We start from the raw sequence: 18,258 nt of genomic DNA, 5'->3' as shown, positions 1-18,258 counted from the left end.
AGATGTTACACCGGAGAACTCAGGAGTTTTCGTTTTAGGGTGTGGTTAAGGTATCGGTAGGACAGTCACTGCAAAATAACTGTTGGATTCCCGCAATAAATTAAAAACACAGAAATTATATTTAATAAAAACTGATATTTATTGGGACGTTTTTGGGTCTGGATGCATAGATATACATGTCGACAGGGACGGTATCGAGGGGCTCTATGAGTTAGCGCTTAGGGCACAGATACTCGAGACCAGCGACTAGACGGCTGCCTGGAGGCAGGGTGTAAAATGGCCGGAAGGCCGATTACACCTCTAGACTTATGAGGACCGTCTAACGGCAATAAAGTCAATAAAGTCAAGATATTTATTGGAAATTCACACAACGTGTAAGTATTGTGACAACAGTTCCTTACCTGAGGACACAAGACGGAAGTGGGGGGATGGAAGGACGCATGACTATATTTTGGGCATGCAGATGCTAGCTTTTGGCAAATGGAATTGACGTAGTTGGGGTATACCCCAAGCAATAATTGGGGATCTTCTAGGAAAGGTGAATGGGAAACAGAAATATTAATGTAAAATATAAAGTGAAATATAGGGGTATACAACATAACTAATGTCAGTATTTCCTTCCGCTGTCGAACCTTTTTCCATGACCTGGTCATCTGTGAGAGGGGGGGGGGGGTAAAGAGAATGGAATTTTTTAGAATTGAATATTTTTAACAGCCAGATGTAGATGATTGGTGAAGGGATGCTGGGTTGCAATGAAGCGGAGGGTATGGTGTGGCCAGACTGTTTTTTTGGGAATCTGAACGGAGATTAGGATTGAAAAGTTAGGGAGCGAGTGACATATTTGGGCTGTAATTAATTTTCCTTAAAATGTTTTCTCTAAATTTATAAATTAACTCCTCCAGAGCCGATTGTTTTATTCCTGAGTTCTCTGTGGCCCAAGAAATAAACAAACAAATTTCACGGATGTCGTCTCCTACAACGTTTTTCTTCATCCTCGACGTTGAAGTAGGAAACATATCAGATGTATCACCTGTCATTTCGAAAATGATCGAGCGATACCATTGGGGCATGAACGATTTGCCTGAAACAATATTCTGAGCATTTATATGATTAGTTTCGAAGAGATAGATCAGTATTTCAATCAATTTCATTAGCATCGACTAAAATGATTACTTTTGAATAATCATCTGCATTTTATTGTGATTTTGTACCTTCTATAAAATCTTTTTAAGATTATTTATGAATAACCCAAATAACTACTAGAACATTGATAAATTTTTGACTAAGACCATTGCTTTTTCTACTTGTTATCATATCAGAATTTAATTCTCCATCTTGTAGAAAATATTATTTCCTTAATTTTGTATAGCTAATTTTATAAAATGGCTCTGCTCAAGAATAAATTTGTACTTATTTAATTGTGATTTTGCTATGTTACATAGTATTGTTGCAAGTATTTGTCTTCATTGATTTTAAACTAACTTCTGTCTGTGTTTATCCTGCAAACTAAAATGAAAAGTACGATGTTGAATCGTAAGAAAAACAATCGCATTTTCTGAAATTTAAACTGCAACACTTTTGAATTTTATTATGCTACATATGAAATTTTCAAATAAATTACGTATGGCCTTGTAGTACAATGTTCCACACCATTTTTTACTGTGATAGCATTTTATACAGTACTAACAATTTCTGTCCGCGTGGAGAATTAATCTTTTTTACAATCGGGGTGAACATGATGATGGTTTGACAGGTATATGTACACTCTGAAGCACTACAATCAGGGAATTAAGGCCGATATATGGAGTTTGTGCTCATCGGACAGCGAAATAGAGTTTGTTAATTTTTTGCAATCAGTTCATTTGATGAGTTGTTCGCTGAATAATCATTGATTCACTCTGAATCGGGCATAACTAGCATAAAGCTCACCAGGACCTGCCCTTAATCAGCAGAAATCAACGAAATTTCTACTTATTTACATAAAACGTCATATTGGGATCCTGTATACAGATGAAACGCGATTATTTTATATATTCAGTGTCGTGACATTTGAAACAATAGTTATTAAATTGTATAAAATTCCAAAGCTCATCTCCTAGGACATGTTGTAAAGGAAATATTGGCTGTATGCGTTCTTCACTTAGGCCACGCCGTAAAGTCCCGTTTGAAACCAAGGGTCAGGTTAGACCATTAACTACTGTGGGATGTGTATTTTAATTTTTACTAAGGGACTGTTAGTGGGGGAAACCCTTATTGACGGAATATTTTTTGAAAGCCGAGCATTAAGCCATAAAGTATAGTGCGGGCCCGAGGTCCGTTGGGGAAGTTCCCAGTGGAATTAAGGGACCGGGGGTTAGATTATAAAATTATATAACGAGGTTTAGGCCTGAGTGAGTAAGACGAGGACAGGAGAAGGCACTTTTAGTATTTAAGGACAAACAAATGATTAGGTTAGTTAGTTGTTAGCCGGAGTGCGTGGTGTCGGGTTTATAATTATATTTGTAACTTTCTATTTTTAATAAATCGAATTTTATCTAATCAATAAAATTACTGTATTGAATCCTACACTACTTTAGGTTGGATTCGTTTATACAACCAAATAATAAGAAAATTTAAACTTAATGTGGGTCCCTCCTGCCAGAAGAACTAGACGAGACCCTGAATGGATTTGTAAAATGAGTTTTGAGTTAGTTACATTCGAACATTCGAAGGAAGAAGTAGTCTCTTCTAATCTATTGTCCACAATACGAACTTGGTACAATAAACTTTATATCTCACAAGTGCAACATTCCCTTTATTATTTCAAGGCGCATCCATCTAATTTGGCGTGCGCAGCATATACACGATTTCAACGAATGTGTGAAGGTTTCCTGTCCCATGCCTATACGCTTCTAAACACGTTACATATCTTATTATCATTATTAAGGTAGTTCAGTGGACTCATTTGCAGGTGAAAACTTTCATAATATCGTTCCCCCTAACACGTTATTCAAGAGTTATTGAATAAAATGAAATAATTAATTTTTTTCTCTGATCGAGAAATCATATCACGATCTTCATTCAATGTCGTTAGCATTTGCATTTCGAAGATATTCGATTTCATATCGATTCCAATTTCTTTTACTTCTCGATATCAAAGAGAAAACATGAATTTTGATGTTGGATCTCGTCGTGTGGTGAATCTAAATTACTATTGTTGTATAATTCACGTACATATACGAAGAGAATTAAGATAATTTTTATCAACAATTTGTTTCGGTATACAAAGCTAGCACATACAATTCAGAAAAATGTCATCGGTCGAGGGAAAAACTAAGACAGGAGACTATCCATCATCTTTGTTAGTCGACGAGCTTATAAATTATACAATGCAACAGGCGAGATTTATTCTGTCTCAATCGATCAATCGAGCAAAATCGCAGACTAGCTTTTAGTCGTTTCCAACCATGAACCTCGTTAATATTCGTATTGTCAGACGATAACTTGACGCGTTTTGATGTATGACTAGCGGGAAATTCAATTTACTGACTAGAATGGAATCTACATTCAGGTTTGCTGTTCTTGCATTTTTACCCTACCTTTTTTTCTCCTTTTCAGTTCAGAAGCAAATCGTGTGTAGATTTAGTTCATTGTCCTGCATGAGGTTCAAATGCCCTATTTTCTGATTCTAGAAAAGATAATGTAGGTTCAAGATCGTGAAGGGATAGGATTTATCTATTTTAAAGGGTTAACTAAATTTATTGCAAATAGAATACCGACTGACTTATGAAAATGAAAAAAAGGTATCCTCACACGCAACCAGTCAAGTCCGAACTGATCTCCGCTGATTTTCCAAATCCGAAACGCACTCATTTTCCTTCTTTAATTCAGACCAGTTTTCTCACTCAGCCTCACTCTTCATCAATACAACCTCTGCCCGGAGGGTGACCTCATGTGGCCGGATAAAGGCCACCGTTATGGGGCACAGAAAATCCTCAAAAACCCTAAACACAACCGTAATAAAACTGTCATGTCTCACAAACACATTTACTCTCACACTTACATTTTTTATGCTAGAAATAAACATATAACGTAAACTGAAAACCTAGCGTCTAAATAAATATTAACATTCAATCGCTGGCGTCATATCGCTCTCATACTGGCGCAATTACTCATTCTTCATTATGTCATCCACCCCACAATAATATTTCCACATTCGGAATAAGTGAAAGATGCTATTGGAGTATTGGGAGACCTATACTGAGAGAACTGGGTTTGATTTTCGGTGGGGTTAAAGTGGAATTTTTTCTCTCTAATTCTAATTCTCTTCAAATTATTTGATGCCTCGAGGATGTCGGGCGATGTTTTCATTAAATATGAGAGTAAATTTCTGTGGTATCCGGTGACTCAGTCGGTAAGAGTGCCTGGAACGATACTGGGAGGCCCAGGTTCGATTCCCGGCTGGGTTAAAGCGGAATTTTTTTCTCTCAAAATTGGAATTTTCATGGAATTATTTGACGCCTAAATTAGGCGGTATTTCTGTCAAATTTGAGAGTGAATTTCAGCGGTATGCGGTAATAATATCCGGCGCAATGCTGAGAGACCTGAGTTCATTTCCCGGCTGCACCGAGAGAAATGTTCAGCGGTTATGGGAAATTATACCGAACTATAACGACTTTTTTCTGAAAGTTTCGTAATTTCTCACTGAATTGTCTGTAAAAAATCACGATACGGTCGCGTAGAATTTCTAAGTGGATTATGTAATCGGTAAATTTTGAATCAGTAAATTTTGAATCAAAAATTTGTTCCCTCCAATTCTAATTTTCTTCGAATTTTTTCTTCTATAACTGTGAAAATCGATATTTTTCCGGACTAAAAATGACTAAAATATGATATCGAGAAGTGTTAAATATAACGGATGAGCATTCTTTTAGTTACGAGGGGCTTTTCGGCGCTTTCCGTGAGTTGCTTCTTGGGGATTAAATAAACAAAAATTGACTCAAATTGCCGTAAAAATTTCAAAAATCCCCGAAACTCAAAACAGCCTGGTGATTCGCCGGAGGCAAAGGCTGTTCCCTCTCCCTGCGACCGTCCAAGCAAAACGGAACCAAATAACTCTGAAAAATCCCCGAATTTAGAGCACTGATAATTCCACCGAACTTTTACATTTCCCGCGAGGTTAACAAAGGATGAAGATCCCATAGGAGTTATCGGATGGCTCGAACTTTGGCCCTTCTGTGCGACAATCCCATGAGCCATCAAAAACCACGTAATTAAATTCGGTAAAAACAAGCAAAAGCACCACCGAAGCGTTTAAAATTGTATCTCACCACATCGCGGTGTGGAAAATCAAAAATAAAACCGCGGTTTTTCCACCCCCGGATGGAAACAACCCACAAATTCTCGCTCTCTCCACTACCCACACATTCTACTGATTTTAGGAGCCATCGCAGAGTCGTGGTGTCCTATCGGTGATCGTCGGGACGGACATCTCCACATGTCTGTTATAATCGATATAAAAGAATAAACACTTCACGTATTTTAACACTTTAAATTATTATTCAAATATGAGTTGTGACTCTGCTCACTCAAGAGGTACTACACAGTATGAGTGTTCGCTATGAACTAACTAACTATTGCTAGTGAGACCCAGGGTTTACACTCAACCCCAGAGGGCAATATAGCGCCCTCCGCATGCCGCCATCCTGATCCTCTCTGGTCACCAGATGTATTTTGGAAAATACTACAGCCGTTAATCCCCATAGGGACTTCCCTTCTATCACACTATGGAGAAGGGCCTCGCAAAAATAAATCAATAAATATTTTTTATATCTGACAATATAAAAGGTGGAAGAACGAATTTTGTAGTCGGGAAAACCCCGACATCCAGCAAATTCACATTTTCGGAGTGAAACTAAATTGTTTGTATTGTTCGGATTGCAATCCGAGCGAGTCAGACGTCACCAGTCAACATCGGTTGACCTCGGAGCATCAGCGGGACTCAGCTACTATTTTTTTTTGCCCCCATTTACAATCCAATCATTGAGGTTATCGTTTCAACACCCGCCCTCGGTTGTTGGTTTTGCATCAAAATTAATATCACGAACTTCCGTTATTATTTCACAATTCTTTCAACTTTGGTTTGCACAGTCAATTTCCCATTAAAACAATTGTCCCGGTTTTGTCTGACATTTGTAGGGGTGAACAAAATAAAATGGGTTGCATTGGAGCTCTGACCTTGGGCGATTATTATTTTTCTGTGGTGAACAACGTCCATCGACCTTCGGTTTTTTTACGTCTCTCGAACTTCGATTTTTTTTTCAGTATATTGGTGGTCACTATTTCTACGTTCTGTATTAATTTCATCAAAAAATCCCGAGTGGTTCTTTTTTTTTAAATAAAAACGGTGAAATGCATTTGAAGCCATGTTAATTCAAAAAATCATATCTCAGCTCAGAAACTGACGATTGGATTTTTGTTGTGCTCATTTTGGAGGGAACTTTGAGAGCTATCAATAGCAAAAATTTTTAAAAAATCTGTCGAAAAACGCGTTTACACGACACAACCTTAACCGATTTTTCCATTTTCGAATTTCAATTGCAAATTATTTAAAACGTTACGAAACGCGAAAAAATGGTGTGTAGTATGGAAACTTCGTAATTGTAAAGAGGAATTTGGAGAAAATTGTAAAAAAATCAGGTAAAGTTTTAGGTAAAAATCTGAATTTTCAACTTACGATATATCAAGGGGATGCAAGTTGAGGTTTCCATTTAAGTGGGGCAGCGGAAAATGGGAAGTGAAAGGAGTAATCAAGAAAGAATTTGGTGCAGAACGTTACGCGTGAGACAGTATGTTAGGGGTTGGACATTAACCTGTCAGTGTGTACGGAACTAGTCGACTCGTAAACAGTGAGTAATGGAGGGTGGACCGGAATGGGTGAAGTATTCAGTTTCTTATTGCACGTTGATGAAAGCTCTGAGGTTGAATATCATTTTGGATGATCCCAGAATGGGAAATAAAGAAGAGCTGAAATAAGAATTTTGCCTGAAAAGATCTTCCATTTCTCTTGAATGCCTTCGGGCATCGAGGAGGTGAGTTACAAAATATGTGGAAAGTTCAGTTTTTAGCCAACGTTGTTATTGCTACGAAAACCCACCACTTAGCGGACATCGCATTTTTATTTCTATTTTTTAATTGAGGTGTGGAACCCAAGAGGCAAGAAAATGGAGTAAATTATGAAAAATTCAAATCCAGCTCCTCCGGGCTATGGCGAATGCTCTTGACAGATGTGTGGGATATGTGGGCCAGAGGGAGTTTGTCGCGAAGACACAAACGTTTAACAGATATATATTTATTAACACTACCATACTCAATGTGTTATTATGAAAACAACATTGCCAGGTTATGGTTTTCGGAAACCTCGCATGGACTATTAGTCTACTCTACTTACATGAGATCAAACACTTAGGCCATTACCTACTGCCATGGGAGGGTTGGGAAAATCTATACTGTCGGCTAGTTCAGTTCGCTGAAGGACACTTAGCAACCACGACTGCATCGAGCCACGAGTGACTGGCACGGGCAGTCACGCGTGGCTCGACGCTCCCGCGGGGAACCTCGAGGTGGTGGTCCATGGTGTCAGCTGACACCCAGCATGTGAAAGGTGGATAAGGGTATTTGGGATTAAAAGAAATAGAGGAGAAGAGAAGAAAAGAGAAGACAAAAAAAGAGAAGAAAAGAGAAAACTCTAGTGCTCATTCATATCTCCAACCGGGTCAAGGTTACCCATAGCAGATGACCGGATCTCTGCCCCAAGACTCTCGTCTCCGACAACGAGAACTGGTTGGTCTCATTCATTCATTCACTCATCGTCGTCATCGTTTCTGATTTCGGCGTACGCATCCACATATTACAGCCGCATACACTCCCTGCAAAAATCCGCGAACACGGTGAAGGATTCCCTCGACGACGCAAGAGCCTGTGCCGCCTGGGGCCATAAGAGATTCCCGATTATGTCCGCGATGCACTCGCACTGTGAACACCACCATACACTATTAACCACTTCTAAATACTAGGTTTAAGTTATTATTGTAAACACACGACTTGACTCTGCGTTAAACAATATGCTGTTCTTACAAAACACTTAGGGTGACACTCTTTCCACACCTCGTCTATACTTTAACTATCTGATCTTAACTCTGACTACCTTCTATTCTGAACTCTGAACAATAACTACTCTCTCTGAAGTAGGCCCTAGCAGTGTCACGTGATCCAAGCGTCTCCGGACCTCGCTGGCTGGAAACGATTTTCCCCTGTCACATCTGTGATCCTCTCATAAACCCACAAAATATGACTGTCTAGGTACTCTTATTGTACAGGCTCGCATCTCTGTACCATCCACGTCTATTTGCGGGGTTTCCCCACAAATAGCACCTATTTTTCCGTCTTCAATAAATCCTTATGGCTACACTTGGGAGAACTTCATCCCACGATTCTTAATCCTACTCTAAAATAAAGCCGATAAGCTCTAGGAATATATTTTCCCAAAACTGCTAGCTATATAGCGATTCCCGATACTACATATGATTACGCTTCATTTATTTCGTCAGTATGTACGAAACGCCATGTTGGCCAAACCATTCAAAACGGTGCTCTACCTCAAGTGTCTCAATCTCTACCAAAAATCTTGAAAATATGTCGAAGTTGGTGTATTCCGTTATGGAGAATGACGAGTTAAATATAATATTATTGAATATAGTTATGACAATTCAACCATTTAAAATGGTACGTCGCTGCGTCCGGAATTCTATCAGGTGTTCTTTTGATGATAACACATGTTTTTTTTGGATATGGGCAATGGACCATTGAAAGGCAGTTTCACTGTGGTGAGGTCCTACATATCTGGGCGTATGCCATGGACGACCTCTCTGAAGTTCCCCGTGAGTGCATTGTCGGAACTTTGACAGTTGTGGTAGCTTTAAAAAAAATACTTTGAAAAATTTGACTCCATGTATTCCCTGATTCGTCCGTGGGTAAGGGATAAGGGTCCAGAACGTTATGGTAAAAGAGTCACACCCCCTCATAGACTCACTCTTAGGACAAAACTGATTTTAGGATAAAATCATAGAATAATTTTCATTAGAAAAAGTTTATCGAATCTTAAATAATTCTTCATGTGAATGTGGTTATGCGGAAGAAGATATCGATCGCGTTTTATCGCAATGCCTACGATTTGAAAACCAGCGGAAGAAATGATATTAAAAATTGCTAAATATTGTACACTAGCCTGTAGAATGTTGGACATTGAACATGATCTTAGATCGTCAATTATTGATGCCAATTGTTCAAAAATTGTGAACTCAAAATCTAAGAAATCAATACAGCTCAGACATTATTTCTATATGTTTTCAATTTATGGTTGATAAATTTTATAAATAAGTTTCAAATGCTTGGTTAAAAAAACAAAAAGTACAAATTAGCCAATTTCTGAATAAATGTTAGAGAGCTCGATAGGGGCGCTAGTGATAGTCGGGTCAAATAGCAGCACTCAGGTGGTAGGTCAAGTAACCACATTTACATGACAAATACAGCTGCTGTATTGTGAATAGTATTCGCTTTAAAAATGGAAAAATTTGCTTTAACGGAAGATGATGTTCCACGAGCAAAATTACCTCATGCAAATGTTAGTCAAAATTTAGTAGTGGATGTGACATATTGTTTAGTTTGTCGGAATATTAACGCAATGCGTTAAAAGTTGACTTCATCAAAAGGTGAGACTTCATGAAGCACAATTGAAAATATTCATGGTAATATTGCAGGGGGATAATTATTTAAAAGATAAAACAGCTTACGGTTAATACACTTTATTTAATTGGGTTAGACACTTTACACTATGACACAAATTATTACACAAACTATTATTATTGTACTGTGTTTCCGTCGTGACTTTATCTAATACTTTCAAGGGTTCCGTCTAAACTTCCTTAAAGAATACTTCCTCTCATACTCGCCTGCAGCAACGTCTTCCCAAAACAGCGGCTCGAAATGAACTGTCTCCTAAGTGATGTGCATCCCTCCGTGAGTCCCCAAAAATTTCCCTTAACCTCCCCACCCTTGCCCCCAAACATCCCTCGACCCTAGTGACCATCTTCTAATTATGGGGAATTCCCAAAACTCGACAGGCGTGCGTCAGGCAGAGGTCCAAAATATTTTCTCCTGCTCTTAGTAAAATAACAAAACGACCTCACGCCTTCACCTTCATAAATGATCATATCCTAAATAAAACGTATAAATTTTCCGATACTGAAATTATTGACATTATTAGTAATTTCACGTGGGGTGTTATGACACTTGTAATTTAACCTCCTCTTCATATACGAAATATTCCTCATTCCCCCACCGAGTGGCGTGTCAGTTTATCCCAGCTGAAGGTTATGGCCCCCTCGTGGAGAATGTTTTAAGTTCGATTGAGGAAATGGCTCATTTAACATGCAATTCAGAAAGAACTCGGCAAATTTATTTGCGAATAATCACCCCTGAATCAATCAAAATGCAGTTGTTAATGTATTCAATTGATCTCGTGGATTTTCGATCCAGTTTGACTAGTGAGACAAAGGAAAGCTGTGAACGAAGGTCAATAATCAGTGAACACGTTATTAATGCTTCTAACGTCACTTTATTATTAATAGAGTGCGACTCGTCTATTTGGTGGGTTAACGGGTATTGCAAAAATCGAAAAAACTTAGCTTGACTCTATACCACGGCGTACTACGTCAGACTAGCCCGAGGAACAACGCTCTCGATAATCGAGAGCTACCCGGAGAGGGAGAGGAGAAAATCAAATTCGCTTCCAGAGCGTTCCGCCTCTGATTGGCGACTAGATTGACGGCAGACCTGCGACGAACCACTTCAATAGCAATGTATAAATTTGTAGACGATCTCATTACGTCTTCTCTCATATATCATATACCAGCATATTTCTTGTAATCTTTATTGCAGATAGAGATAGGGTGACATGGAATTACTTTAAACATTTTCAAGTATTCTGTAAATTTGTTGGTTATATTCTTTGCATCCACTAAATAATTAGGGAGAATCGTAGCTATTTTGAGAGCTTGTAAATGAAGACAGCAGAGCTTCAATGTCTTCAGAATTCTGACGATTTATATTCATCACTTCCGGCTGGTGATTACTATCTAAGGAGGCATCAGGCTCAATCAAAGATACTATTTGTTCAATTTCATCAGCGTTATCATTGTTCGTAATGTGTCTCGTCATTGAGTATGAAGTTAGTCTCTCAATACTGGGATTTCCTGATGGTATTGCAAATGCATTCGGAGAACCTATTGACCCAATTCGGGAACATTTAATTCCTTATATACCCGATGTGCCATACATTTAACGATTAGCAATTCAATCATTTCCAGCACTGGATTGTATTTACCTTCATCTGGGAAACTGCCATCCATCACGATTCGGAGCAGAGCTCTTTCGTTCCTCCCTTCATCACGAAATATTGAATTATCATTCAATGTATCAGATCCATTTGTCATCACCGGCGGATGTATCAAGTTCAATAAATGAATTTCTAATATTTTGTAAAGAGTTTGGTTAATGTTGCTGGGTCGTTCACAGAACACTGCGAATTGGGAGTGAATGATACCAATGGATATGAAACCAACCAATAGAACAGGAACCCAAATCTGTCGAGAATAAACGTAAAAAATGAATAAAAGTAAAATCTATACTGGCAGACAATAAAAAGGTCAATTGACTGAAATATACCCTGGCAAGTACTAGAAGGCTAGCCATTTGCGAAATGGCTCCCACAAATATGTAGAGAAATAATTTCGAGAATATTCGAATAAAGTACCGGATTAAAGTTCCAATGCACTGAATACAATTGATCAAGTTTACACTCTCCATTGGGATTTGTCGGGGGTGTTGCCGGTAGACATAGTCGTTTTTCCACAGTTATCATGGATTTGGGAGCATTGAGGTTACCTTCCTTAAAAATTTCGGAACATAAATAAAAGACAGACAATATAAACAGTAAGTTGTACATGAAATTCTCGTCATTCTTAACTGGAATATGGGAGATGAGGATTGTTTTATATATATTTGCAGTGTGTTTCAGTCTACACCAATTCATAATTAGCACTTTTTGCAATTAAGGGGATAAATTTATGCATTGCGGTACATTTCTTAACAGTGAAATTTTTGGAGATTTTTCTCCGTAAGGATGCCGCCATGATGAAAAGAATGAAAGGTTAAACAGAATTGGTGAGAGTCCTTGGTATGTGTGGACAAAAATTAAGCGTCTATCTATAGCTGTGTTTAGTCCATGTCAGTATTTATAGTTTTTCTCAGAACAGTGGCGGAAGGGTTAAAATTGTTTTAATAAATAGAAAGAGAGAAGGAAAAGAAAGAAATGAGTGACCAAAGTCCTTTTGTGCAATGGGTCCAGAGTGAAAGCTTTGTTCACTAAGGGTTAGGTGCTCCGGAGACTTCATACGAGATAGATATACCTTCTGCGTGCGATAATAAAGAATTAATGTTGTGTAATCAAATCGTTGTGATATTATTTAGACAGTCCTCAGTGGTTCGGAACCCACTTAAAAAATGTAGGTCCACTCGTGTTCTCATATGAGGATGCGAGGATAAATAAACACCACAGCCAAACTATTGACGGTATCCATGTGGAAAAACTTAAAACAGCAAAAAGAGCAAGGTGATGAATGAGACAAAACAAATGCTGGTATGCAATTGCGAGGTACAGCACAGTCTAAGGCATCACTTAGTGATGCTTAAGAGGGAACTCGTTTCTTTTTTTTTTTTTTTTTCATTTAAAAATCCTTGTCCCCAACTCAATCGGAATGGTTGTGAGTTTTAGAAATAATCCAGGGACAGTTGCAGGATTATTTCGCGCACTGCGCAAGTTTCGCGAGATATCCATTTTAGTATATTCTAATAAAGTAGTTTAATTAAGGTAAGGTAAGGTAGGTTCAGGTAAGGTAATTTAATTAAGGTAAGGTAAGGTAAGGTAGGTAGGTCAGGTAATTTTGCGAGATTTCCGGAAAACCTCGTTCCCATATGCAGTCCTCCATTGCATAATAACCTTGAAACATCAAAATGTTAAGTTTCAGGTTAGTAAAATCTCTCATTTCTTTATTCTTGGAGTAGCCTTACCAATAGTCTACGCTGAAAGCGTGTGCGTAAGCTCCCTCTGTACCCAAAGATAAGGTCCCACGAATATGTCATTTGTTGAACTAACCGCACGCTTTTGACCCCTTACCAGTTCACCTATAGGACCTATAGGCATTTTATCCTCGCCAGAACCCAGTTTAGATCGCGCTAGGCAATTTTGTTTCAAAGGTATTCAAGTTTCAATTTCGATATGGGCTTGCAATGTAGCTTCACGACGTTCTTTGCGATCCATCTTTTCCTTTGTGTCGAATTATATCGATACATTTTTTGGAACCATTTAATAAGATTATACGTCGAAAAACGAACCGGCGTAGCGAGTGCCAGAGAGCTCATATTAGCATCAACAATGACTCCGTGGCAAAGATGAACTGAGGGTTCTTAGTCGACAGATGGTGATATTCATTTGGACTTGATGGTGGCGGAATTTTTCAAGGAAAGCAACATCTCGACTCATTCATCATGACTTCTTCACTTGTCTTTCTTCTGTCCCAATATTGGGAACTTATGACGTAATCTTTTGCAGATGAACCTTGTTTCGCCACGAGTCACAAACTATTCGATTCTAATCGAGTTGTAAATTCGATTTGTTGCCTATACAAAATTAAACGTGGGAAACGTGATACGCCGAATAAATCTTTGTGCCATATATGAATTGATTAAAAGGGGGACACGAAGAAAAAAAAACGTAACACTCGAACTGGGAGAATAAAAAATGTTGGACAAAAAACCCTTATTCAACAATTAGATATGACGATTTATCGATTAAAAATGGTTAAGACCATTTTTAATCGATAAATCACTTATAAATAAACACTTAATAGTGGTGAAAATTAACGCGACACTTCGGGGATTGAATATTATCTAACTTGGAGACTAAAAATCTGAAAAGGCACAATATGATGAGGAAAAAGGAAGAGGGAGTACATTTCGAGGATGCAAGATAAAAGTAAAAATGTCATTGGTTAAATGAAAGAAAGAGGAGGGTACCATCGAAAAAGAGGGAAAGGAATTCATTCAATTGGGTTTGTTATCAAAAATGCTAAAACTGAAGAGTGGGGGTGGAGAAACGCAGAGCCGTTGGTGGGTTAGGTGAGGGACTGAGCGAAGGTTTGGGCCTGTCGAAGCGCGTTCCAAATATTGAAGTGGATTTAAAAGGTCGGCCGATTAGGGCGATTTTATATAGGTCGATTTTATGAAGAGACAGGAAATTGCAAGTAATCGGAGAGAATGGATGGTAAAATGATGAAGGACTCGTGGGTATGTCAAGAAGAAATTTTTGTTAGTGTAGCAAAATTGTCTGGGACTGAGAATGTGATGTCCTGATATCTCGAGCGGTCAGGGAGCGCGTGTGTTGCATGAATCACCGCGAGATTCAAATTGCATAATTAAATTTGATTTGGTGGAAACGATTATTCCACCATACAATAGAGAAAGGGAACAAAAAACATTCCTCGAGTGTGAAGAAAGTAATTCAATCTGAATGTCAAGTTCACGTCAAATAAACACATTTATTATAGAAAAATTTGGAGGGTCGAGTTTATTTTAAAGTCACAGTCTCAGGTCGTAAAATATTACTTTCTGTTTATCTTAAAAGTTTTCCACTGCATGTGTACAGCACGTATGGAGACGCATTGTTCATTGTATTCGCCAGGCTGACTTAGAGTCCTAACATAGAGGAGACATGACACGTCACATGTTCCCCCCCCCCCCTCCTTTTTGTTCCCCTTTTCTCTTGTGGGCTACACTTTTCCCTTTTCGGAGGGCGTAGTTTTGCGTGCGCAACTTTAGTGAGTGGGGCTTGATGGGCCCAACCCTTCGAAATAAAATTAAGTCAGTTCAGTTCATCTTCCACAAGTCCTCAGGCTGCAGCTTCTCTCTTCGAGTAGTGAAATTAAGTTATATTAAGTTTAAAGTGTAGTTAAGTGCTGAACTTAAGCAAATTCAAATAAAAGTGTTAATGTGCTCTCTTAAGCACTAGTGTGTAATTAATTTATTATTTATATAACCTTGAACCTGTTATCTACCATCTTCAATGGAGTCCTCATTAGAAGTTTATTTGCTAACGAGCCCGCATTCGAAGATTGGCACTAAAATTACTCACCTGGTGCCACCTCTCTCCTGGTTACCTAGGGAGGACATAACAAGAAGATAGCTAGGGAATTTTCGTTAATGAATTCGAGGAAAGGTAGAGACGTTGTTCCCCATGCTGTATAAAAATAATAAAAGGAGGATTCTATACTGTTTAAAATATCTGCTAAATTTGTGACAAAATATACATTGCGGGTCAGCACGCAACAAACCTTGTGGTGCACTTCTCGGCGTGGCCTTTCTACCTTTCCCCCTGGTAGCAAGCCTGAACCAGGCTCACCACCGGTCTTCGGGGTGACCTACCGAAATATCGTTGGCCCTAGATTGGCATCACCATCAGTTCAAGCCTGACCCATACTAGCAAATGACATGCTTGACTGTTTACAGTCAATCAGACTTGACCCTGTTGTCAATATGTGGCAATTCCTACTCAAATTTCTATTTCAACAAATTCCGGGTAAAATCTCAAAAAGACCGTGATAATGATACTTTCAAACGCAGCCATCAAAAATGACACCACAGATATTAACTCACACATGTTCTTTACATTTCATGGTGAGTTTACAAAACTTGTGCGTATTCTGTAAGTCTGAAAAGGCAATATAACTCGTTGATTATAATAGTGTTTATGGTGAACAGATTATGACAACCAGATCATAACGAGGTACAATATATTTCCAACGTTGGAATAATGATTATATATTACTCAAAATATCGTGTGCTAGTTTCATCTTCAGTAACAATCGTAATCAGCCAACTATTGCGCTCAGTTGAATTGCTCTAGTTATTCATGGGGATGTTGGGTTTCAGAGTACAATCACAATACTTTGTGTCTCCCATGAATGGACCCTCGCAATAAGGTGGATGCGTATCATCAATTTCTTCACCAGGATATTCACTCTGGCAATGCTCAATGCTGCAATCAGCGTCCGACTGGCAAACTAATTGGAATAATAATAATAATAATAATTATAACAATGTGAGTAAGAAACAGGGCTTAAATAGTACTTTTTATGGATTACAAGTATTTATTACTCCCACAAAAATTACTGGACAATATATCAATATTGTGGTAATTACTATTATAAGCATTAATGGCCCCGATTAATATGTATATATATTAGGATGGCCCATAAGTGAAGGAAATCGAATTTCACCCTGCCTATTCGTGGTACACTTAGCTAAAAATATCAGGATCATATGTGAATTTTTTCGGATTTTTAAAAACATTTTTAGAGGTTGCGCCAACTGGTTTAATTTCTTATGGACTTTTACACGTGACGGACAGACCAAATGCAATAATAATTTTTTAAAAATACAATGACTCGACCTTTCGTTATGAACTCTCGTACACTTTCCGGCAGAAAGGCTAAGAGTAAGATAAGATTTTTCACCCACCAAAAAAACGATTTGTTATTAAAATAAAAATCGTAATTTCTGTTCAATTTAGGGATTTCCGGTGGTGTCTACGACGCTTCGGGAGTTTTCGATATTCTTCTCGATTCGGTTAGATGATCATTGAACTATCTGACTATCATTTAGAGGGGAGAAATTTTTTTTTTGCAAATGCAATGTGGTGAAAAACAGGAAAGAAAATTGTCAAATTGTCGTGTAGAGACAGGTGTCTGACTCATCCGGTGCTTTTATGACGGTCGTATACAGTAAAATGGAAACCAGGCAAAAAAATTTGGCCTGCCGGACTGACCTTTCCTGAAAAGGAACTGAACCCTTAGTACGTTAAGCTGGTTATGGCATATAATTTCATTTCGAATATGAAGATCTCTCAATTACTTATATTTTTATTACAAAATAGACATTGTTAATTTAATCAATTTACAGAAATTTCAACAAAATTTGAATCGTAAAAATAGCTTAATTCTAAATTGATTTTTGATAGTTCGTAAATGTCGGAAGAAAGCCCCTTAGGTACTACCTGGACGACACCCGAAGCACCACCCGCGGTCATTCCTACTACCTGACATGGGACCGTCATTGAGGGTATTTAACTTCTACCTAATTTTTATAACCCTTAACTGTCAGTAGGTCAGACATTTTACTTGAACTTAAAACGCTTCGCGCAACCACTACAATTTGTTTCAATTTTTTTTGGATAATTTTTTTGGGTAGTCTATTAATGGAAGAATCATTTTCCGGGATAGGCTCTTAAACATTAGGGGATCCGAAAAAATGGGCCATCCTAATATATATGCACTTTTGGAAAATCATTATAGTAATTTGACCGTTGACAATTAGAAATAACTCGCGAGGATTGTTCAATGATCCCTTTAATAAGTAATAAAATTATAATAGTAGTAATACCAAGACTTGCAGCCGATAATTCCAAACTGATCACCGTAAGGACTAAAGTGATCATGTTGACTCGCAAAATGTACTTGTTCATGACAAATCCAAACGGCTCTGACGTTGCACCGATGTGAAATGAAATATTATGTGGAAACAGTTGACTTATATCGGAGATAATTATGGTCAGCCGTTACTTTCTTAATGGTATTGTTTTGCAAGATATGGCTATCAATCTACATGGCCGTGCAGAACACTTTAGCGATATTGGGTATGATAACGTAGCTACCGACTACTTTTAGTAATTGAAGCGCTGGCTCGAGTAATTAAAATTTTTCATACTAGTTATAAGTTTTTTTGACTGTTTATTCACTTGATGTTAATAGGCATTATTATTTCATGTAATAACATTTAGCAGATATTATGTTCAAAGTGTTGATGGAATTCTAGGATAGCTTTTGCTGAAATTGTTATGGGAATCATAATGTATGGAATGCCGTAGACAACTATGAAAAATGGTGTTTTCTCGAAAATGTAAGTTGTAGTCAGGTTTAAAGTTCCTGTTTTGACGAGAACATTAAACCTGACTACAATTTCTCTCTTTATTGACCACCCTATGGGCCTTAAATTTTTTGGAAATTTAAAATTAAATTTGTATAGAATATAAATTGATTATAATGTAAA

At 37.9% G+C, this 18,258-nt stretch overlaps 1 protein-coding gene and 1 long non-coding RNA gene across 2 annotated transcripts; both read right to left on the bottom strand.

Moving 5' to 3' along the window:
- Positions 1 to 10,855: 10,855 nt before the first annotated feature.
- On the bottom strand, positions 10,856 to 11,971 carry LOC135170043 (uncharacterized). The gene is made up of 3 exons (XM_064135540.1): positions 11,764 to 11,971; positions 11,423 to 11,681; positions 10,856 to 11,321 (listed from the first exon to the last, which is right to left on the bottom strand). Exons 1-3 carry the CDS (start codon positions 11,902 to 11,904, stop codon positions 11,065 to 11,067), a joined length of 657 nt encoding a protein of 218 aa, XP_063991610.1. The 5' UTR covers positions 11,905 to 11,971; the 3' UTR covers positions 10,856 to 11,064.
- A 3,956-nt stretch (positions 11,972 to 15,927) lies between these two features.
- On the bottom strand, positions 15,928 to 17,775 carry LOC135169879 (uncharacterized). The gene is made up of 2 exons (XR_010300261.1): positions 17,593 to 17,775; positions 15,928 to 16,214 (listed from the first exon to the last, which is right to left on the bottom strand). It is a non-coding gene; the product is annotated as an uncharacterized LOC135169879 (long non-coding RNA).
- Positions 17,776 to 18,258: the final 483 nt, after the last annotated feature.

The sequence above is a fragment of the Diachasmimorpha longicaudata genome, chromosome 16 (assembly GCF_034640455.1).
Source record: "Diachasmimorpha longicaudata isolate KC_UGA_2023 chromosome 16, iyDiaLong2, whole genome shotgun sequence".
Classification (NCBI taxonomy): domain Eukaryota; kingdom Metazoa; phylum Arthropoda; class Insecta; order Hymenoptera; family Braconidae; genus Diachasmimorpha; species Diachasmimorpha longicaudata.
Note: the sequence above shows the minus strand (reverse complement) of the source record. Positions and strands in the feature narration are given on the sequence as shown.